General features: G+C 37.1%; 1 protein-coding gene across 12 annotated transcripts in view; it reads right to left on the reverse strand.

The window, feature by feature from the left end:
* The window catches only part of myo6 (myosin VI), a 122,441-nt gene that overhangs the window by 10,868 nt on the left and 86,634 nt on the right, over positions 1 to 24,939 (reverse strand). For 5 of the 12 annotated variants that reach the window (XM_031902672.1, XM_031902671.1, XM_031902673.1 and 2 more), the window contains 13 exons: positions 23,877 to 23,970; positions 19,395 to 19,525; positions 19,139 to 19,216; positions 17,733 to 17,862; positions 16,824 to 16,914; positions 15,866 to 16,016; positions 14,149 to 14,357; positions 13,963 to 14,041; positions 12,928 to 13,085; positions 6,128 to 6,169; positions 5,674 to 5,703; positions 1,784 to 1,822; positions 304 to 407 (listed from right to left, as the gene is read on the reverse strand). In XM_031902672.1, the coding sequence (XP_031758532.1) occupies positions 304 to 407; positions 1,784 to 1,822; positions 5,674 to 5,703; positions 6,128 to 6,169; positions 12,928 to 13,085; positions 13,963 to 14,041; positions 14,149 to 14,357; positions 15,866 to 16,016; positions 16,824 to 16,914; positions 17,733 to 17,862; positions 19,139 to 19,216; positions 19,395 to 19,525; positions 23,877 to 23,970 (1,336 nt within the window). The remainder of the gene's footprint in view (positions 1 to 303; positions 408 to 1,783; positions 1,823 to 5,673; positions 5,704 to 6,127; positions 6,170 to 12,927; positions 13,086 to 13,962; positions 14,042 to 14,148; positions 14,358 to 15,865; positions 16,017 to 16,823; positions 16,915 to 17,732; positions 17,863 to 19,138; positions 19,217 to 19,394; positions 19,526 to 23,876; positions 23,971 to 24,939) is intronic. The other 7 variants (XM_031902677.1, XM_031902678.1, XM_004914521.4 and 4 more) reach the window with 3 other exon arrangements.

Here is a 24,939-nt window from a genome sequence, read left to right on the forward strand (position 1 = left end):
AACACAACTTACTATAGCATTACAACAGGTTAAATGCACTGTCGGGGTTTGAGGCAAACTGGGTTGCTGTTCAGCATACTACAGGGTACCACATAGGAGCAATTATGTAGGTGATTCTATGGACAAGTGTCACAAAGGCAGAAGAAGGTGACACGGAGCACAGCATGTATTATTTCTGTATTCAGTTTCCTAAAACCACATATTGATAATTAAATGCCTTTTAAGAAATAACAATATGTACCCACTGTAAAGTAAGATTATATTCACGAATGGAATAGGTTGTTTAGCAGTCTGTTAGCTTACCGCATGAAGTATTGATTGCATCTCGTAGCTCTGCATATTTCCACTTGCTTAAATCATGTTTTTTGACAGATGCAGCAGATTTTGTAGCTTGGACTTGCCCACCCCTAAAATGGTGAGACAATAGTTATTATTTTGTACAAGTCATAGAATACCAATAAGTACCAAGGGAAATAATGACACTTGAAGGGGAAAAACAACTTTAAATCCTTGTTCAGTCTGCAACTAGACTAAAAAATACTCTCATAAAGTAACAGAGGGGTTATCTCTGGGTTTAGTCTGGAAAATGTAATAAAAACTCATTCTCTGACATAATGATTTTGCGCATCCACAGCTACATTTCAAGAATGTTAAGACCTCTATGATCTCCAGTGGTGATATACTGAGCACAGCAACAAAAGGCAAAAATGCACATAGAAATGACAATATAAAATGTCATTTTATTCTGGCTGGCTTTTCTTTTACATTAAAGACATGGTAATGCAGGTTTCTCTTTTTGTTAAAGGTTGAAGTTTTTTCCAGTTTACCATAAAAGAGGTTTTTTCTACCTCGAAGATGCGCAAAGTGCAAATACATAAACACAAAGCACCATCCATGTCCACATGCCCATCCGTGTCCCTCGCTGCTCTGACAGGGACCAGGTACTATTGCATACTAATGGCCCTAATAATATACCCATTTATGTGCTTGGTACATGTACCAGGCATTTACAAATGCCTTCTTGTTTTAAACCTGTATTATACTGCTGCCCTAATCACTCTGCAAAGTGGAGTATCTTGCATGGAACTTTTTTTGCTTTTATAGTTTTGCACAGTTTAGTATCACCAGCTAAAACAGAGCACTTTTAATGCCTGCCACCAGGTCATTAATAAATACGTTAAAAAGCAAATGACAAAGGGCAGACCCCCTGTGGTACTCCACTAAAAACACGAAGAAAATGATTCATTTATCACAGATCTTTCTAATATATCCTTTTATCCTAGTTCTCAATCCAAGTACAAATGTTATGTAAAGAAATTCTTTTTCAGAAAGTCGCACATTAGCTCGGAATTATCAGCAGAACAATGTAGGCATTTTTTACCATTAGGAGAAATGGCTGCTATTGCAAGAGCATAATGAGTAACTAAGTATATTTTAGCTCTTTTTGCAATAATCAGACTATTCAAATTAATTTAAATGTCTCATTTGCTGCACTGCAGTGGTTCATGAAGGCTGAACAGCAGAACTACAATAAGCAAGCTTGCTGTTATTCTTCCAAAACAAAGATGTGCATGCTACTACATGATTAGGTTTCTAGTTTTGTTTTGAAGTTTAGGTTTGTTTTTGATTGGGTAATTACTCTTTTCAATTACCATAGTCTAGAATGAAGTGAATTAAATATTGACTGAACCAAAAAACACTGATTAAAATATGATCATTGTGTGATGATTTTTTTAAATAATTTGTATATAAATTATATAGTTGATTTATTTTTGTAACCCACCTAGACAGAATATCTGTCATTTCTTTGGCCATTTCTTCCCTGCAGAAAAAGGTTAATAAATACATCTCATGTTAACCAAAATGTATGGGAAAAGAGAGAAATTATTTTAGATCAGTAGATTCCATATCTGTCCTCTGCCCTCCCAGCAGTGCAGATTATTCTGACAATACTGTAGCTGAATCGATAAGGGGGTGACTCGTTCTGGCTCTATGCTCCCTATTTCTCATTATCTCAAAATTTAAGTTTTCGGAGGCGCCTTGATAGAACTTTTGGAGTTATTATTAATCAATATGCTGTAAATCATAACGTCAGATAGCAAATGCTCAGAAGCACAGATAAAGTCCCAGCTATCTAATTATGGTAACTGGCAGAGTTTAGGATTTCTGACACTGTTAAATATACAATTTATACGTTGCGTAAACCTATGTGAGCTAAATGATGCAAATTCTACATAGAAATACCATTTTTTAGCACATTAAAATGCCCCAGGAACAAAAAATTAAAGTTTTAGACTATGTGTTTCCTACAGATAACTTAAATTAGATTTGGGTATGCTTAAAGCAATATTACATGACACTTTAATATAATTTTCATATTGTAACCACGGGGGGTATAATATTATGTGCATCTCTTTTTCAACCAGCCAAGAGTGATGATATGATGGCTGTCATAAGACAGGGCTTGGGGCTTTCAGAAACATGTTAACTCAAGTTACCAAGATGGAGACAAATGAAAATATTTCTATGGTTTGGTTCCCTTGGTGAGAAAGCTAGCACATTACAAAATATCACACATTTTACCAGGGTCGGACTGGGGGGTGTAGGGCCCACCAGGGCTGCCACCCCAGGGGCCCCCCATGCCCCTAACCCCCTGCAGGGGCCCCCATCCGACATCCTCCCCTGAGCGCTTGTAAGTGAAATGTGTCAGGGGAGGACATTGGCGGCCAGGGGAAGCAGCAACAAGGATCATGTCGGGCCACCAGGCCCAGTCCGACTCTGCATTTTACCATGTATGACACATTCCCTTATTGTAACAATCATACTTAATAACACAAAGTGATTTGTGTGTGACTAGGTTAAAGGTTAGGTTAAAATGTTTTGCTTGCATGGAGGATTTATTCTCTCTCATTTATTTATAAATATGCATACGAGTATGCCACAGTGTGCATATAAGAAAGGGACGTATTTATCATTTAGATTTATGTCTTGTTTTATAAAAAACTATATAACAGCATAAAACCTTAATAAACTGAATGTGTCAAATGTACAATGTACATATATGACATTAATATTTTTCTCACAATCTTTTTTCATAACTAAATGCAAGGGGTGATTCGCCTTTTATTCACTGACCCCATCAGCAAAAAAAAAAAAATGGTCTGTGAGGCTACAATTTTATGGTTATTGCAACTTTTTTATTACTCGTCTTTCTATTCAGACCCTCTCCTATTCATATTCCAGGCTCTGATTCAAATCAATGCCTGGTTGCTGGGGTAATTCTCACCCCAGCAACCAGATAGCTGCTGAAATTCTGAATTGGGGAGTTGCTGAATTAAAAAAAAAGACAAATAATAAAAAATGAAAACCAACTGCAAATTGTCTCAGGATATCTCTCTCTACATGATACTTAAAGTTCATTTAAGAAAATAGGATTCTGATAATGGAAATAGTGAAATGAAAAGAAAATCAGAATAGTTCACTGATGAGAAACTTCACTACACATGAATATCTAGGACAGTATTCTAAATGTACTGCTGACTAAAGCTTGAAAAATCAACCAGGCGTTGAGACACGTCCATTAAATATTAGGCGGATGGAAGATTTTTCTTTGAAGTGTAGCCTTCTTAATTCACTATAACCTTATTGTACTGGGTACAAGGAACGAGAAAATGAAACATAATTGGAAATCGAAGAGTGCTGTTTTCTGAGGAAAATGAAATCAAATCCATCTCGCATTCTGTACAGTATGCACTAGCCATGGCTCTGAACAAGTACATTCTCTTTCTGAAAACTTGTGTGCTGTTGGCTCTGCAGGTGGGCAGGGATTGGTAAAAGGAAATGAGAATCCTAAAAGGTAAAATGGTGCTGCTCTATTATTAAAGTGATGCTCACAAGAATTAAAGGCAGAAAACAGTTTACAGCATCAAAATATATCCCTTAGTTTGCAAAAGAAAAAAAAATCTGTTTAAAGGAGAAGTTTAAAGGGGTATTGTAGAAGGGGTTGTTCACCTTTGTACAACATTCACAAATCTAACAGTTCACAAATAAATGTGCAGTTGAATAGATATTCAGCTCAGAATCATCCCTCTGCTGATGCTTCACTTCTGCCCAGACCCTGTGCTGGGGGGTCAGTGACCCCTATAAACACTACAGTTGTTTTTTACTTCCTTATATAATGTGCAACAGTACTGGCAGCAGACTTGTCTCCTATTGGTTGTGTCTCCTGTCAGTCTGACACTGCTTCCTGTGCCTGTGACAAAGGGCTGCAAATCTAACATAACAGTATGTTAGGTTTGTGATATGCTGAGTCCGTTTGCCTATGCCTTTGCAAAGAAGAAATTAACCAATGACCTTTCAATTTCTGCAACTGGTTAGAGTGCACAAGCAACCAATGAATTGGTCTAATAGGAAAAAAGTAAGGGCAAAGCCTGTACGTGATGATGTAAGCATATAGGTAGTTCAAAATAGGCCACTCCCATCCCTTTAGGAAACTGATCAGAGAGAGAGAAGTAGAAGGTTTATTAAGATTTAGACATTGAAGGTGAACAGCCCCTTTAAATTTTAGGCACCACCAGTGATTGTAATCACTTACCCTATACCCCAGGCCAGTGTTGCTCTTAGCAGAATATGGCACCAGGCCAATGTACCTGTGAGTGATCCTCTTCCTTCTTCTTTCTTAGTGCCGCCTGTGCATGCTCGGTAGAGTAAAAAGCTGAACTTTAACAAAAAAGCCGCCTTTTTCACTAAAATGCACATGTGTTGGCCCCCAGATTTTGAAGGAAGATGGAAGGAAAAGGATCCTCCCAGGTACCCTGGGCTGGTGCAGATTTCTGCTAACAGAAGCACCACTCTGGGGTATAAGGTAAGTGATTATAATCACTGGGGGGTGCCTAACATTTGGCAACCCCCCCTCAGTGATCGCACCTTTCCTTCTCATTTAACTGCAGCTCTGTTTTATGCCTTCTACAAAGTCTATGGATCAGTAGGGGATGGGGATCAGAAATCCAATGCTGATCTTTTCTTTGCAGAAGGTTTTATGTATTTGTACTTTAGTGCTAAGCACCAACTCATTTCTATAGAAATAGGCATAATAGGACATTAGAGAAATTGTGGGCAAACCACAAAATGCGCCATAGTAAGCACACAGTATGGCATCCTAAAACACTAATGGGTATATTTATTATGGAAAGCATTGCAAACTTCTACAGGCAGATAGTCCTTCTCTTAGACTGGCAAAGCCTATTGGCTTCATTGTTACAGAATTAAGATGGCAAGGTTGTGCAAATATTTTTTTGCTGAAAAGTATAATTGTTGCTGTAAAAAAATATTTATGGTTATTTACGTATATAGAAGAATCAATTCTTGAAGATCATTGGAAGGCATAAGCTGAGCCAAATGCTGACAGCAGAGGGATTAAGATAACTGCCTTGTCTATATTAATGGCTTCCCCTAACTTTTACTTTAATACTGGAGATTATAAAAATATGCTTACATGAGGACATGGGGTGATTAAGAAAAGCCTGACATTTACTCCACCACATGAACCAGCGTGCTAATTACATGTTTATATGAATTCATTACATGGTTCATAAGGTATAAAACTTAAACTGTCATAAGTTCTGATTTAAATATTTTCCCCAAATATATTACATCATATACATTAAAACATACATTGTCAGTTTGGTTCTGTCTTCACCAGCTCTGGAAACAAAAAGCATACTAAATTAGTTGAAAACATTCCAAAATTAATTGGTTTTAGCCCAATCTGAACTGGTGTCATTCCATGCACGCCATTCCCTTTGATTTAGGATATAATCATCTCTATTTGATCTAGGGAAAGGATGATAATATATGTTTTACTTTAATCTTCCCAACTTCCAAGGGGAAACGTGATTAATTAAAAAATAAAATTACCAATAGTGAAAATTAACTTATTTGGCAATTATTTCAATTTATCCAGCTATAATTATTTATATTTTTTTTTTTTTTTTAGCTTTTTAGATTCGCTAATGGCTTACTATCCTGCATTGATTGGCTGGTAATTGCATTGCATGAGTTATGGGTAATTAATTCAGACATAATAACATTTATAGATGCATTTTTGTAGAGGAGACGTGCATCATACTTGTAGTTAACAGGAGAGGGCTGCAAGACTCCAACTGTATCACTGTAGAAGGAATGTTTAAAATTATTACTTTTCTGCTGGTTAAATTAGGTACAGGCTGACACAAAGTAAAGCAGTACATGAATATAAAGTTAATAGTAAATAAATATGTGTCAAACTTTGTTTTTCTCTTCTTGATAAGCATAGCATGATGTCCTGCATTCAAAAGACTTAGTGGCTGATTCATCAAAGTACAAGTTCGAATCCCGAAATGGGTGAAATTCGGATTGGATACGATAATTTCTGATGATTGCAAATATCACGAAAATGCTTACGAAAAAATCGTATTAGTCACGATAATATTGTATTGACAATCCGAAAGTCACAAAATTTTGTATCCGAACGATCGTAAACAGCGGGAAAACCTTTCTGATTTTGATCCTTCTGTGCATGATTTTGGAAGCCTCCCATAAGACTGAATGGCACTGTGCAGCTCCAACCTGGCCCAAGGAAAGTCACGGTACCGAAGCTTGAATGAATGCGAAACTTTTGTACTCGCTGCGACAATACGATTTTGTCACAAAGTACGAAAAAGTTGATGAAAATGCGCTCAGTACGAAAAAGTAGGATTCGTTCGATCGTACTTTAATAAATCGGCCCTTTTTTGGAAGAACAGCATTCTACTGGAACAGGAATTGTGGCTCTAGGTGTCAAGCCCATAAAAAGGTCACTTTATTATTTTAGAGGTGGGCCAATATGACCCTTATGAACATAGGGAAATCTCATCCTATAACATTATAATACATTTAATTTATAAACAAGAGGTGAAAAGGAGACAAAAAATATTCTAAACCAAATCCTGGCCTGCCAATCTCATTTCCAGAAAGGACCCCATCAAATAAAAAGGCTAAAGGTGGCCACACACGTGGCCATTTGGGATCTTTCGTGCGACCATCGGTCCCACGAAAGATCGTTCAATCAGCCACTAACCGTTCAGGGCTGAAACGGCAGATAAGGAGGTAGAAACAATAGGATTTCTACCTTCTTCTGCCGATTCAGCCCTGATGGCAGATTTTGCTCAGGCGCCTTCTATGGCGCCCGATCAAAATCTTTAAACCTGGCCGATCCGATATCAGCAGCCTCCTGCGATATTGGTCGACTCGCCGACTTGCCATACACGCACCGAGGTTTCGTACAATATTATCGGGGCGTGTATGGCCAGCTTAAGTTATACAAAAGGCTATAGGTTTATATATATTTGTATTTAGCAACATTCAGGTGTAAGAACCTCTTGCAAAGTTCTATGTTTAAAAAACACCCAGCCTTAATAATGGCTGAACATTACTTATTCAACTGGATTTGGCTTCCTTGATACCTCAATTAACACTTGTGCACTGTTATAAGCTTTTGTGCAGATCTTTCATTTGGAAAGAATACTCCTGTGTTTGAACAAACTCTCTCACATTTAAAGCTAGTTTGACAGCACGGAGGATTTTTTACAGTGAGAGCTGTGAGGTTCTGGAATTCCCTCCCCGAATCAGTCGTGCTGGCTGATACATTATATAACTTTAAGAAGGGGCTGGATGGATTCTTAGCAAGTGAGGGAATACAGGGTTATGGGAGATAGCTCTTAGTACTAGTTGATCCAGGGACTGGTCCGATTGCCATCTTGGAGTCAGGAAGGAATTTTTTCCCCTCTGTGGCAAATTAGAGAGGCTTCAGATGGGGTTTTTTTTTGCCTTCCTCTGGATCAACTAGTAGTTAGGCAGGTTATATATAGGCATTATGGTTGAACTTGATGGACGTATGTCTTTTTTCAACCCAACTTACTATGTTACTATGTTACTATGTTACTATTATGGTTTGTACACCAGAATCCACTATAACATGAACTGAAGATTTTAGCTTTTTGTATTGGTTTTTTTTGTGCAGAGTTATACTGTACATGTTAAAATAGACACACTTGTCATCCATGTTTAAGAAGCATTTTGGGACAGACAAAAAAAATGCTGCTTAACTGTAGGACACCAGTCTACTCTATGGAGTGTTAAGAGTTCAGCAGCAGTTCGGAGCAGTAACACCATTCTGAATTGTTAATTCCAAATCACAATTAAAGATTAATGATTAAAATGTTGTTTACATCTTTAAACATGTTAAATATGAAAGAATCATTTGTTACTGAGCAGTATCCATTAAGCTAGTGTCACACAGGGCTGATGATCGGCTCTTCTCTGACAGTGTTTCTATGCAAGAAAAGCCAATGTGCTCCCATCCACTCCTCCTCACTGTTGCACTGACAGGTATGGCATCAGAGCAGATTTCAGAGTAAAAAGCAAAATATTTTTTTTTTTTTTAAAACACATTCTATTGCGTTCCCTAGATTTTTGGTAATTAAATCTGCACCCCCACTTAGCTGTGGGTGCAACAGACTTCATTATCTCCAAAAAAGAGAAAAGTTTTGGATACACAACTTGCAGACTTTAGAGGGCTTTTTAAGAGCATGAATCATGAATATGACCTTTTTTCATTTACATAAATTTTACTTAAAAATGTACCTAACTGTACCTAAAATGTGGTATTGTTGTATAATGTAGCAGCAATACTGATGTGACACACTGATAGCCTGTGTTATTCCCAAACACTTTAGGGCTTAGTGTGGCTTGTTACATTAAATTGGGTTTGGGCACATACAAAATAATTTGTCTTAGAAATTATGATGTGATGTTTTTCATCACAAGGAATCTACAATACAATCTACACAAGCTTGAATCTAAATTCCTCAGTAGCAAGTTAGGGTAAGCAGAAATAAATCAAACTTGAAATCCCCATTGGATTAATCTGAAAATGCATTAATCACATCTGTGTCTTAGCTCAAAACCACCAATGCTTGCTATAGTTCACCTTGATGGGTGATATGTACCACTGAGTCCAATTATGTTCTAGCTTGCCTTAACATTGCTATAAAACTTACAGGGACCATGGGAACCACTGACTGCTTTGAAAAGTAACATGAAATATGGTATTAGATATAAGAAGGCTATTCGAAGGATGGATGGGGATGGATAGGTATGGCATGCTAAGGCTCAGAGCTGTGAGGCAGCCCGCTGTTGGCCACAAAAGCAGAGCAGTCAACCTGCCAGGGGACAAATGTGATATACAAACCCACAAAGGCAAAAGTGACATCACTGTGCATGCATGCTTAAAGCCTCTAAATGCCCCCTGTGCTGTAAAACTGGGGAAATTTGGTATGGAGGCTGGATACTGGGGGGGAAGGGGCCAAAAACAGCTAACTCCCGACAAAATCGTGAAAGGGTACAGGGTCGGACTGCAGGGCTCCCACTCCAGGGGCCCTGCAGGTGCTTGATGCCCCCCTCGCAAGGCCCCCCACCTGACGTCCTCCCCCGAGCGTGTAAATTTAATGCGTCAGGGCAGGAGCGGTCGGGCAGGGGGACCGCCGGCAAGAGTCGGGTTGACAGCTCTGCAGGAGTAATTGCTCACTACAACTGGCATACAGTATATCCACTTATTTGGAGTAATGTAATGAAAGTTTGCTACTGGTCTAATCACCCATAGCAACCAAAACTAGAATTAACAGGTCACCTGTTTCAAACATGTTACTGGTTACTATGTGTTACTGCACCCAGCAAATGTTATGACTTTTATTATAAATTAGGGCACGCCTCTTTCATGACTGATTTTTAAAAATAAAATAAAATAAAAACTATAGGGAAGCAAGTGTCTTGCTATATGACTGATATTTTGCTATGATTCTAGGCCATTTAGGTCACAGTGATTTGAGACAAGAAAGGTTAGAAAGGCAAAGAATACAAATAAATAGTTTAAAAGCAAGAAAGTGTAGGTAAACTGCATATAATTAGTAAAAGATCTTGTATCTGGGATGTTTGGGATCTGCAGTTTTCTGGATATGAGGTCTTTCCATTATGCAGATCATCAGCCTTAAAGCTACTTTAAAATACTGAAACTTTAGAAATGAAACAGATTTGTGGTAGTTCAGTTATCATTAAGTATAAAGTATTATATTTTAACTATAGAGAAAGAGCTAAGGAGTCAAGAATGAAAAATTACTTGTTGAAAAACTGGAAAATGCTATTGGCGTATTTTGAATAAAGGATTCCTGATAACAGATCCCTTACAGACATGCGAAAACTGCCCAGTACTAATTATAAGTGGATACAAATGAAAATTTGGTGGTGATGTTAGTGATTTATGACTAAACAATATATTATTTGTCTGAAGTGCCCATATACTAAATATCCTCCTGTGGCATTAATTTGAAGCTATTCCACAATTAAAGGTGGCCATGCAACAGCCCTTTGTGACTTATCAGTCAGTGTTTGGGGGGCTTCAAGCATCCTGACCACTCTGCTCTATTGGGCATGCTAGAAAATGCCATAGATTTATAACTGCATCAGCGTGTTGATGTGGTTTTCCCTCAGCAGGTCTCAGTAGGCCCCTATAATGTTGGCTTCCAGGCCAACAATCGGATAATAAAAGGAGCCAATGGAGACCCATTGAGGGAGAACACCAGTAGTTGTATAGCTAAAGAAAACAAAAAAATGAATTGTGTGGACCAGATGCATTTTGTGACACTCTATGAGAGGAAATTCATTCCAAACTGTTCATGTGGAAAATACCCAAATCTGCATATTAAACAGGAACATTATAAACAAATTGATAGAGTAAAAAGAATGTGGAATGCAGTGATGGCTTTGTGTTAAGACAGAGCAATTACAGAACATGCATTTTATTTTGCTCTGGTATCCTCTGGGAAGTGATGATTTCTTCACATGAAATGCTTTTAGTAAACTGCCATCTTCGGGGACCACTCAAGTTATGTTAGAAAACACTGATCTACACAATGTTTCACAATGCCAGGAGCTGCGCAGGGACTGTCTTCAAAATATTTACAAAGTTAGATTAACAAACCTGTTTTCTTCACTAATGAGAATGTTAGGCTAATTAAGCACAGAGGTTTTAACGGGCCACCAGTCAACATATTTCTAATTTACATTGCATATTTAGACACATTTGTTCTGGATTGTATTTTATTGCCCTCTATTACTTTAAACGATCAAATGTTTGCTCAGTTTGTTATATCACAACCTTTTAAGTACATTATTTGTATCCTTAATTAATCTGTACGGCAAAAAAAGAAAACTGCAATTAGATGAATGTTTTAGAAGATTGGCTACATAAATGCCTTACAGAGCAATATGTATACACAGCACTGACACTGCAGAACACAAAAGCCAGTATCATAACCCACAGGGGATGATGGGAGTTGTAGAGGCGGCGTATTGCTTGAATCAAGTTTTACTCTTGATCTTAGTAGGTAAACAAGGAAACGGCTGGATTTGTATTTCTGCAGTGTACACTATACAGATCATATACCTAGAGATGCAATGTCGGAAAAGACTCAAATACGGGGACTGGGGAAAGGGGGAAAGGAAACCATAGAAGCTTGAAGAAATGCATATTTTTCTAGTGCAAAATAACAAAACGCTAATATAACTAAAGGAAACCACAGAATCTGGAAACTGAAAACCTCTTAATTTAATCCCTTTGGTACTGGAAGGCATCAAAATGCATTTTATGCCCTTTTTCAGGGCTAAAGAAAGTAGGGATTAAAGCAGCATTGTGTTGCACAGGGACATCTAGACTAGTTTATGCTGTAAGGTTAATACATTCACAGCAAAATGACTAGAAGCTCTGTATAATGTGAATAAATTCATTCCACATCCAAGAGTTGAAATCTCAGAGAAAGTTCAGCAAAGTCACTTTTACAAAGTAAAGAAATGTTACTTGCTGCAGCCCTGAGCCTGAGATGTAAAGGCCACACTGTGCTGCTTTATGGCAGCTGAACTTCTACTTCACTGCAAGTGTAAATGACTTGAATCCAATCTATTTCAGCTCCCTGCAGTGGGTTACTTACGGGTAATTCCCCACCATGCTGATATCTTGCCTCTTCAGCTGGCATGCTTTCCCCTTTTGCAATGATTATTTAGTGCTTAAGTGTTTAGAGTTTTCATACCTAGCTGGCAGAAATTCACGGACTAAATTAAGAAAACAGTACACCCCGCAAGAAATAATTCAGACCTGTAACCCCAGATAAAAAGCCACCCCCCCACTATAAAATGTAATTTGTTATTTTCAAATGAATAGTAAATTTGTCATTTTACATTGTCTTTACTAAGGTGACCCATTTTGAATATCTCTGATTTACATAGTTAAAGGGGTTGTTCACCTTTGTGTTACATTTTAGTATGATGTATAGAGTGCCTTGGTCTTCATTTTTTATTATTTGTGTTTTTTTTAATTATTTCACTTTTTGTTCAGCAGCTCTCCGGTTTGGAATTACAGCAGTTATCTGGTTGCCAGGGTTCAAATTATCTTAGCAACCAGGTAGTGGGTTTGAATGAGAGACTGGTATATGAATAGGAGAGGAAAAATAAGTAATAAAAGGTAACAATAACAATAAAACTTTAGCCTCACAGAGCAATCATTTTTTGGCTGCTGGGGTCAGTGACCCCCATTTGAAATTTGGAAAGAGTCAGAAATAATTGAAAAACTATAAAAAAAAAAAAAATAAGTAATGAAGACCATTTGAAAAGTTGCTTTGAATTAGCCGTTCTATAATATACTTAAGGTGAACCGCCCCTTTAAGTTATATTAGGCAGCCTTTTTGCACTGCCCTATTTCTCCGATTTTGGCTGAGAAACAAAAGAAACATTAGCGGACAGATTTTTTTTTCTAATGGGCATATATATATTTCTCAGTAGCCCGCAATGAGAGTGATTTACCTGCGCAATGCAGAGTCTGGCCCATCCTCATTTATCAGCTCTGCCTCGCTCTGTGCAATCCTCATAGCAAGCTCCCGATCCCTTCGCTCTTGTTCAAGTATAGCCTGCTGCTGAGATTCCTCTTCCCGGTCCCGAGCCAGTTGCATCTCCACTTCAGCCTACAAACAGACCATTTTATTGCAGCCATCACATTCTGCCCTCAAACTATTTTCTTCCAATCAAATTGTTTATACCCTGGATACACATAAAGCAAATGTTTCCTAGCACAGAACTTCTATCTGTATTTACTCTTGGCTTTATGAGCAAGGTTTATAGATGCAAAAGTTATATATATATAAGCTTATACATATACCAAGGGCATTCCAGTCAAAGCATTTATCTGAATGAAAGTTTAAGCTGCTTTTTTGACACAGAACATAATTTCAAACTGACAGATCTCAAATGTACTTCTTGAACTGAAGCACAGCTACTGCAAGGGTCAAACTGAATTAATGGGAAAGCTGTTACACCCAAGTCATCCTTCTCTGTCACCTGGGAAATGGTGTAGAGGCTGCTGAAACAAATTTTGCCTGGTATCAGCCTTACAAAACCAGTTACTGTTACAGTTACTTTTATTTTAGAAAGATTATAGTTTTTTTCTGTATTAAAGTCTAGTTTTGAGTTAAAAGTTAATTAACCGGTGAAGTTGCCGATTCCTATGCTGATCCTTTTTAACAAGGAACTGTCTCCTGGGTGGCCATAACACACCTGTCTGGCTTTCCAAAATAAATGCAATTTTCAATTGTTAAATTTAATGAACAATAATAGCAATAATTTGAGTATAAGATGAGTTATCTGGAAATCCATTATCCAGAAAGCTCTGACTAGCAGGAAGGCCACAGACATTTTAAACAAATCGGAAGGTCTACCCCATTAGTAATTTAAAATTCAGTCTCAACACCAGTCCTTATTTTTACCATACAATCCCTAGTCTTTTATTCCTTAGATATCTTTGTTTGATGATTACACTTGATTGGATGTTTATTGCAAACTAACCTGAATTCGCTTTTCTTCTTCTTCCCTTTTTTTCCTCTCTTCTTCTTCTTGTTTTCTTTTTGCTTCTATCTCGGCCTTTCTGCATAAGAAGAAATAAACATGTCGCGTCAGGCTTTAGCTCCGATCAAAGAACATAAACAGAACTGCAATGCTAAAAGCACTAAGGTGCTGTATGGGGTTACTCACAGACGCCTCTCATTTTCTTCTTTCCTGCGAAGCTCCTCTTCAGCTTCACGCCTTTTCCTCTCCCTTTCCATTTCCTCCTGAATTTTGTGCAGACGTTCAGCCTCTTCTTCTTCTTTCTTTCTCTTTTGCAGAGAATTAAGGAGCTGACCAGAACTCTTGACCAGATTATCATATTCTCTTTCTATCTGCTCCCGGGTCATAATAGTGTTCTGTAAACAAAATTTAAAATATGAAAAGAATGAATGATTTACAAGATTGTGCCATTTCAGCAGGTAGACAAGGCCGTTTGTAAGCTAGCACAGTTCACACTGTTGGGGTTATGATGCGGAAATATGGACTGCGGGGTAACTTTAATAAATAATGTGGCGTTCTTTAAATGGCATCACTGATGTGATAAGTGGTAGGCTTTGCTAGTGGGCATCAGCTGCTTTTTAATGGGCAGAGAAAATAATGAGGATGGCTCGATGATTTTAAGTGGGTATAGAATAAGTTTACCATATTTTTAAAGAGCAATCTGGGGACACCTATAAAACTGTGGTAGGGCACCCATGCATACTTTATGACGCCTCTTTCTGGACTACACCCAGTCAAGGCCATGGCCGTTAAGTTCCATTTAATAAAAACAAAAATTAAATATGTTAGCATAAATATCAATGCGAAAGCAGCTCCCTGACAGCAGAATTGTGGGGAGGCTGATCCAAAAAAAGAGATATTCTTTAGCCAATTGCAGCTGGTGGGAATTCAGTACAGGAACACTTCTCACTGAGGACTAAGGTATAGAATTCATGTTGCCAAAGTGCAGTAGTTCCTGTGCTGAGATTTAGGGCACAAACGAGTTGAAACACAAACCTGCTAATAACATTTCATAGTTCTATCCAATTTAGCTATTATCTTTACAAATTATGCTTATTATTTTGGCCTCAGGCACTGCTCATTTTTAAGTAAACCCAAAAAGGCATATCTGGAAATATTTACTAACGTGCAAAGAGAACAAAAATCTGTGCAGTTTAGCATGTGTTTCTTTCACAATGTAGTGTTTTGCTCCAAAATTTCAGCACAAATGCATCTGTCACAAATCTGTGCCAACAAGTTTAAGCCTGATAATTTGGGCTGGTAACTAGATGGTAAACAACTGCACACTAGCTGCATATGTGAGAAACTGGGTGTCATGTGTGAGGACCATGGGTGTATGCTTTCCTACTTTTACATGTAATAAGTAGGACAGCACTGACATAGGTGATTGCTAGCTATACTTCTATATGTCAATGAGAGAAACAGTATAGAGTTGTTATCATTCAGATCCAGACAACTCTACTAAATACACAGAAGAGAAGAGTGAGCTGAAAGCATGGCTGGCAGTGGTCCTGGAACTGTTCAGATGCCAAGATAGCCTTAGGCATAAATGATTAAATATACCACTCAACATAAACACAAAGAGCCTAAAAATAAACCATAGGTCAGGATACTAAGAACATGCAATTTAAACTCGTAAAATTCTCATTTGTAATCACGGGATCCTGGCAACTTTAATGCAGCAAGGCCAATGTCTTACACCAATCTTCTCCAACATGAATCACGCCAGCGTTATCACAGACATGTACAACTCTACTGATGTATTTTCATTTCTATTCCTTGCTTAGGCAATCCTGGGCTGAAGGATGACATTTACATTATAAGAACAGACAAGAGACCCCTAATTCAGCTATAATTCTCTCACCTTTATCTTGGAGAGCAAGGCATCAATGGAAAGCTCCAAGTCTTTCACTTGTTTGCTCATTTCAGCTTTTCCTTCTTTAAGGGCATTCACAACTTCATTAAATTTATCCAACCTTTTTTTCAGAGTCTGCACCTTTACCATTCCATCAATGCTGTAAAATTAGGATTTTAGTATGAATGAAAAGCTTATAAAGTGTTTTAGCTGTTAATGTTAAGAACTGGAAGCCAAAAAATCTTTGCCCTTTCCCCTGCTCCCCAATTTTCATCCCTCACCTGTTTTGTCTTCTACATCACCAACCTGTGTGCCATCCTCCCTTGCTCAATTTTCACTTACCCAATATCCTCTGCTAACTCCCCCACCTGAATTATGTCCTTTCTCCCTTGTATACCTATATCAACTTAAAGTTGTTGTTATGTGCCGTTAACAGAACAAATATGAACCTTCCAACAGTGGGCAAAAACTCAAGACCACCCAAGGAATCACAGGAACATAATAGTTCATTCAAACCTTGCAAAAGAGATAAGACTGCCATTTAACTGCATATCAGGGATTAAGAGAAATATTTCAACATTTCTATTAAAAACAAAGCCCCCCAGCTACTTACACCATAAACAGCATCAGTGTTTGCTAAAAATTAAACCCAGGATGCAGTTAGTTTAGTTTATGGTATTTGTGTAGGAAACCTATAATTCAGTGTGCTATCTATCTGATATGAATTGCTCAATTTAGAATCTTTGATGGTTCTTACTGCACATAGGTACCCAACACCTGCTCTGTACAGATTTCATTTCCAATCCAGAGCTATATCAGCTTCAACTATATCCGGAAATCAACCTGTGATTGTGAGCTTCCCCATTCAGAAAATACAGTCAGCTGGGATGTCATTTACTTACATAAAAGAACGGAGATGGAGAATATAAAAGCCATTCCATTTTTTCTGCCTAATATCCTTTCTTACCGTGGTTTGTGTTTCTTTCTGCACAGCCACATACGAATCGTTTTCTGCATTTTAATGCAAGCTGAAGCCCGGTACTGAATCTTGTTTTTTACTGAAAGAGAACCATTTTTATATAGCGTGTTGGTGATTTAATTAGCATTAATTCAAATACTTCAATGATTAAGGCATGTGCTTAACATACTTTGCCTATTGCCTATTGTTTTGGTCATCAAAAATCTACGATTTTTGTTATTTTTTGAGCTAAACAGGGCTTACCAAGGATTGGTCCTTGCAAGTAAATGATTTGATTAAAGTATAAATTCCCCCTCCTCACTTTGTTGTGACTGTTTTGTAAGCGTAAGTACATTAAGCAGGGGCATTATTTGTGCACTGGTAATCAAATTATTCACCTCTAATGTTTGGTAATTTTGAGATAATAAAACCCAGAAAGTCTGTTGCTGTCTGACTATAGGGAACAAAAAAGCAAGCCACTGCTTCAACCCTGTATTTTCAGATTCTACCTGCCCACTGTAATTAGATGAACAGGGTTATGTTAAGGGCTATAGTAATAGTGGATCAAAAAGGTTTGGACTATGTTTGTATAAGAGCTTTAATTAAAAGGGGGAAATTATATTTATATAAAGGACCCACAGCAGCAATACCACAACATGATGATTTAATGATAATGTTAAAAAGCAATTTAAAAATGCAGTCAGTGCAATCAGTTTAAACCTCTCAGCCAACATCAAAACACATTCTAAATAAACAAATCTATGCTCCAAGGTATAAACATGCTCTGCATGCAAGTTTGAGATAGAAAGATTCATATATTTGTGACTATAAGGTTTTTATTATTGAGGGCATGACATTCAAACTGTTTAAACTGAAAAGTCCAGTCAAAGATACATCACCATTAAATAGCCTCCTTACATTTGATAACACAAAGTGCACACCACTGAACCTTTTTCCAGCGACTGCAGATAAGCCAGTGATTGACGCGCCTAATCAGCTCGGCTAAATGATCTGGATCAGATTTCATGATCTGATCAAATTCTGCAAACTGGAAAGGAAATAAAATAGGGAGAAGTAATTACAGATGAAAACCAGACAAAATATGAAATGCAGTAGAACTAATAATGGGTGTAATCATGTAATGTTACCAGTAAATACCCCCAATGAAAATCTTATGTATAAAATACTAGGCTATTTCTCTGTGCTCAGGTTTAAATGACCCTCTACACATACATAAGCCAATATGTGTATGGTTGTTAGAGCTTTACACACAGTAGAGTTAAAGAATAGAGAGAGCAAAGAAATGCTTCCAACGGCTGGACTGCATTTCTAGTATAAGGAAAGTATCCTACAATGAATTTACAAAAAACACAATACATACAATCCAAGGGGACATTTCCATTGTAATGTCAGCTGTGAAAATCAATACATGGCTTGTGGCAAATTTGAGAGAAAAAAAAAAAAACACCTCAGCAGCATAATAAAGTCCCAAGATCCCAAGCTTATTGGACTACTGGGCATAAAGGTATTTTTTAGTACCACTAGGCAAGAGCAGCTTTACTTTTCTAGAGAAATGCAATACAAGGCAAGTTTGGAGGCAGAATAGAAGCAAAGTAAAGCATATATTTTCTAAAAAAAAAAAAAAATAATAATGTGAAAGCCCTCTCCTGAAAAAATGGCAGTCTGTTTTTTTCTCTTCATAATTTTGGATTGAATACATGTTGTGGATGAAATTTTATTGTAAACACGCCCCACTGGAGATACTGTTTGCATGCAACCAAAACATGAAATAGTATTTTGCATTTTATTTATGTCTATCTCTAGCTTGATGCTTATGTTAAACCCCTATCCCATCCCCTACAATCCTATTGGGTCTGTGCAATGTTTACATAATTTTTTTATTAGACTTCAGGTATGGAGTTTCAAATTACAGAAAGATCCCTTATCTGCAAAACCCCAAGTCCTGAGCAATCTGGATAACAGGTTCCATACAAGTGCCAGGGATACTACGGATCTTAATAAAATCACAGGGTTGCCATATTAATAATATTTTTACTAAGGTGGAGGTTTTAAACACCTAGAAATATAATTTGACAGCTGCAGCAGAAACAACATGAGCACAATTTCACAGGGACTAATAACTCTATTCACTTGGCCAAGTATTCTAAAGTCCAAGAATATAAGAACGCTTTGCACATAAAATGATCAATATGACAAGGTTAATAATTCACCATATGATTTTAAATGAATGCTTAATTTAGAGTCATCAAATTTTAACTGAGGAACAGGGTATAAAAAAAAAAAAAGGAAATTTAGACGCTTACCTTGCCAGGTCTGAAAAACACCTTCGTTAATCCAAATTTGTAATCATTTTCATTTAAACCCAAGGCTTTGAAAAGAGCCTGTAACATAAAAGAAACACATTAATAGGCAAGAATTCATATCCCTTAAAACAGTCTTCAAAGCAACCAATGAATAATTCAATAATTCAAACGTCAGCCATTTTATAAGGTGATTTTTCATAACATGAAAAGAAGTTTTGGTACAATTAAAAAGAGGACTATTTGTGACATGGAATACCTTGCAGAAAAGTCTTGGATCCAAGCGAGACATTTTTGCAGGCATATATTTCTTGTACATATTGTAGAGTTCGTGGAAGGATGCTCGGGAAGGAAACCCACCCTGCATTAAGTCCAAAACAGACACCATGCCTATGGGAACAAAACCAAAAAAACCTTCAGTCACATCTAAAACTTAATCTTTACGCAGTGCATATTTATTGCCTATTATTTTAAGTTCTGACTTGTCCCTACATGCGCAAAAATGAAATAAGACACTCGGATACATTTAAAAAACAAAACAGAACTTTACCAATAATTTCTATTACCTGAAATGATTAGGTGTTGGGTATTTCAGATAAGGGAACATTTTGTAATGTGGAGTATCATGCCTTAAGGCTACTAACAACATTTGAACATAAATGCAATTATGTCTGTTTTGCCATCAATATGGATTTATGCTAGGTTAGTTAATATAGTGTACAAGGCCCTGTCATATAATTACAAAGGAAAAATAAATCAGTCACAAATGAAGAATTGTTTGTTTAAACAGGACACTACGGGAAATGAAATTGCCATCTCTGAACTTTCTAGATAACAGCTTTACTGATAATACATCTCATACTTAATGTAGAGAGAATATTTTCTATTTTCCTGCTTTAAAGTCTGTGTGCAGGGAGCTCAGTGAACGTGTCTTCTACAGAATGTGCTCTACTAAATATTAAACAGTCACATAGGGAAAGGCACAAATGCCTGAGAAGACTATGGGGCATATTTATTATAGTGTGTAAGTCAACATCACTGATGATGTTGCCCATAGCGACCAATAAGCAATTAGATTTTAACAGTCACCTAACAGAAACAAAAGCAAAGATCTGATTGATTGCTAGGGGCAACATCACCGGTGACACACTATAATAAATATGCCCCTAGGAGTTGCTCTCCAATAAAGAAAATGAAAATATGATAGGAGACCTACTTTGGCATTAACAATTTATTGGGTTTAAAAAATATGCATTAAGTTCCAATGTCTGGTAACTTATACTCTCAGCCTCCTTCAAGGTCCAACTTAATTATTTCAATTATTTTAGAAAAGCAATTGTTTTTGGAGAGGACTGGCTACCCTCCATCGTACAGTGCTTATCTAGTGTTAACTGCTGTATTAATGGCTATAAATAAAACTGTGCTATTGGATCTGTCATTACCAAACATACAGTTACAAACATTTCATAACTTTTAATGACCTTGCAAAGAAAGGCAAACAAAATAAACCTGTGATGCATTAGCCAGTGGGATCATATGGGGATAATTAACTTCTGATAAAGTGGGAATCCAAAGGGTCAGATCAAAGACTTTATGTTCAGATTAGTATACAACAACATACTATTTGGCAAAAATGATGTGTTGCAGCAAGAAATTCATGGCATATTATAGTGAGAGCATTTCCTCACCTAATTCATAAAAGTAAGAATAATTGGGTAGAAACATATTTACTTATAAAATTATAATTTCATTGGTGCTGGCATTGCATAGCTAGCTCATGGAGATGGCACACAACTAATTCCCCATGTTTTATCTGGTTAACATCAGAGGTTATGCGGTTACTTTGCATACAGGGCCATGTACCAATTATGGAACTGTAACATCTAAATTTGAAACAGTCTGCAAAGCTACTTGTATCTGAAGGAGCATATGATATGGACTCTACACTCCACCCTCGGGTCAGCATGCCACTCCTTCAATCAAAAATAGGAGTCCATCCTCTATCAATAACCCTGGACACCTTAGCTAAATAATAAAACTATTGCATAACTTTAATTACTTTGTTACAAGGACAAGTCAACCGATACATGAGACACATTGCTGGTCTAAGGCCAGTGACTTCATAGTCAAACCTAGTTAGGAGTTCAGGTAACTCCTAACTAAAACTAGCACTATCAAATTGAGCCAGAGTGGGCACCTTAGTCACCTTAGTCATGTTGACCCTAGTCCAACTCTTTTTCTCACCATGCTCAAAAATATTTACATGTAAAATTATTAAAGAAAAAAAAATATGACGAGAACACAAATCTTGAAAATGTTTTAAGCCACCAATTAGCAAATCCTTGTGATAAGTACAACTTGTACAAGAGAATACATTTATTCAGCTAAAAATTAAGAACATTTATAGAAATGACTTTGCAATACAGCTGTAATTCAAATGAAGGTGAACAGCATGGAAATAAATTGCCTGAGGCTCAAGCAATATTTCCTTTACATGTCAGCGCCTCAGCTACAGCTTAACTAAACTGAAACAAATCCTGTAGAATCAAGCCTGCAATGCCAAGCAGTTTTCCACAATATCTTCAATAACTTCTCAATATACCAATAAGGAACCTTTAAAAGAAGAAAATGTGTTCCCTGTTACAAATATTAACCTGGGGTGCCCATATTTTAAAAGCAAGCAAATATCTCACCCTTTACATAATGTTTTGCTAAACAATTTCTGAGAGTTATCAAAACATATGGAGTGGTCCACATTCGTAAATGCAAGTGTAGTGTACCCCTATTCAAACAAGCTAAAGTTAATTAGGAAAGAATAGCAAAAAGCACAGATATATTGCTGCAAAAATGCCCTTATACAAAACGTGGTAAATAAAGCCACATTTGCAGCAGTATATCTGCGCTTGTTGGTATCTTTCTGTAACAAACTTTCTTTAATTAACTACTGAGGATGGGAGCAAGAATATAAGAGCTTTATTGTTCAAAGGGGTTATTATACCAGCTCCCTATCTTTTCTTGGTTTGTCAGCTTATGATTTGGTTAAAATCTTGTTATAGATACAATGATTTAGGAATACCAACAAGACAACATCAAAATGTGGCTCAAGCTGAGTCATGGGGAAACTCCCAAATGGCTGGTAATATGTGCAAAATGGTCAACAAGGTAAATGAAGCCTCTCTCATTTCTGATGAAATCCATAAAAGAGAAACATGACAGTGACACCAGCATTTCCATGTTCAGTAGCAAGATGACATGATTGAAGGACTTCATCCTACACTCATATTTTGGAAACAACACATGAAAAGCAAAACATCTTAAATAATAGGGCTGCAATATTAGAATGCATTGGATACATCAGGTCAGGGCTATTGCAAGCAGAACATTATAGCTGTATATACAATTCCTAAGAGGGAAGATATAAAAGTAGGGAGTTACTCTAAACACAAAGTCATTCTCAGCATGACACCTAATACACTGAAGGAGACAGGCACAGTAGCGCAACAACAGGGAGAACAGACTCCTGTTCCTGTAGCTGGCCCAGTGAGAAGCCCGGCAAGGACCTTAAAAGAACATATTTCAAAGTATTGTATCTAGCCCACTCTGGCTGTGTCCTTGCTGAGTGTATACACACAGAGAGATTCATAGGTTGCATGCAAGATAGAGGGGGTATGGGCAAAAATATTTTCTAATATAAATGTTTGCCCCTACCTAAGGTTGAAACAAAGAATGGAAGGAATCAAATAACATCTTTATTCATATCAGTAAATCAGCTTTAAGCAAAATAGAAAATTAAAAATGCACAATGCAGTTACTAGTACATCTTTAGCGAAGGTAGGCTTTGTCCTGTTTAAATCTTTTATGATATTGTGGTATGTTAAACCAACTGCATATATCTGCTGCAGCTTTTCATATTGAATTGGGTTTTTATATTTTACAGCTACCACTTTACAACACAGATATGTTCTGAGGCATGCAGCAAAACTCAATTACTCACCCACTGTGGGTCATAAGTATACCCCATACTGGAGATCTTGCTTGGCATATTCAAATAACCCTGCAATATCTGACACAGTAGTTCTGTAACAGAGCTACTAATCCAACAGCCAGGTAGCAAAACAACATGGCTATTTTTGTAAACTGCATAAGATGTATAACATGTAACTAAACTGCATGTAAATATTTCAGGGGTTAGTAGATGTGTTTACCTCTCTGACACTGTTGGTACAGTCGATTTAAAGGCATTCAAGAAAGTGGTTCTGCTGATTTGTGTAAGTTTAACTGTGCTTTAGCAGGAAAAAGTGGCTTAGTTGGTTTTAAAGATTTAGATATTGATTTTTAGCACCTTTTTACCATACTAGAAACTGCAGCTGATCAATATTCTGTATGTGTGTATGTGGTATCCACCAGGCCCAGACTGGCAATCTGTGGATTCTGGCAAATGCCAGAGGGGCTGCTGTAAGATGCCATAGACAGTCACTGTTTATGGGGCTGGTGGGGGCTGTTTGTGCCTCTGTACTTGGGTCTAGTTTGAATCCGAGTCCAGAATACATGAAAGACTGTAAGATTCACTGGAACAGAAACTGATATGAATAAATGAATATGATGAAAAATCTCTGTAAAGAACATGTGGAGCTATATAATACAATGAAGCATGTTATATTAATATTAGCAAGATAAATGCAGACATTTATTTTCAATACAAAAGCCTTGTAGTAAAAAGCAAAAATATAAACATTATTACCTGAGCACTGTAGCTGAGATAAAATCTGTGCTCCTTCAAACTGATGACTTGTCATTTTTAAATTGGGTTTGATGCAGCGAATGAAGCTAGATCCCTGTGGGATAGTGAGTAAATCATTTGTTTAAAAAAAAAAAAAAACTGGTACATCATTTAAAGGTTTTACCAAGCCTAGAACTAGGTCATCACATTCTAAATGTGAACATTTAGATATAATTAACAGTCACTAAATGTAAAGGATGAAAATCACACACACATGCAATGCATTATTCTTCATTTTCCCAGCTCATCGGCTTAATATTTTGCTTTTCCTACAGTTCTTTTTATCTTCGACACTGATAGAGATCTTCAGAACACAGCTGGGATGAAAAAAAAAATCAAAAGGCTCTGAAGTGAAATGGATTATTATATTGGAAGCTGAAAATAGCTGCTCCCATGAATGTAATGTTTATTGATCATTCAGACTTGGCGAATTCTTTACAAAGTTGGCGATAAATGTCCTTGGACAGTCCAATTGCATAACCTTTTACAACACCTGTTTCAGTATAAATTTAAAGGTTGGGTTAGGGCTTGTGGTTAATATATTTTTTGCCATTTATTTTAATTAATAACTGTGTATGGTTTTTGTTATTTCTTGCACTAAATAGGAGAAAATCTAAAACAGAAATTAAACTTTGTCAACTCGGCATGTTGCCTGGGGGTGATCTTGGATGCCTCGCTCTCCTTCTCCGACCATATTAACACCACTGTCAAAACCTGGGACTTTTACTTATGCAGTATTACTAAAATCTGTCCCTTTCTTTCACCTGCAACAGCTAAGACACTAATGCATTCTTTCAATACTAACGAGAATACTGTAACCTGCTACTAACTGGCCTTCCTAACTCCCATCTCTGCCCCCTACATTCTGTCTTCTGCTGCCAGAATTCTCATCAAATATAGTACAGACTGCTCCCCTTATAGTGGCTTCCAATTAAATATGAAATAATATTAAATATTAAATAACTTTCAACCTTCAAAGCCCTTCATTCCTCTGCACCTCACTACATTTCTTCTCATGAGTCTC

This window comes from Xenopus tropicalis, chromosome 5 (genome assembly GCF_000004195.4).
Source record: "Xenopus tropicalis strain Nigerian chromosome 5, UCB_Xtro_10.0, whole genome shotgun sequence".
NCBI classification, from domain to species: domain Eukaryota; kingdom Metazoa; phylum Chordata; class Amphibia; order Anura; family Pipidae; genus Xenopus; species Xenopus tropicalis.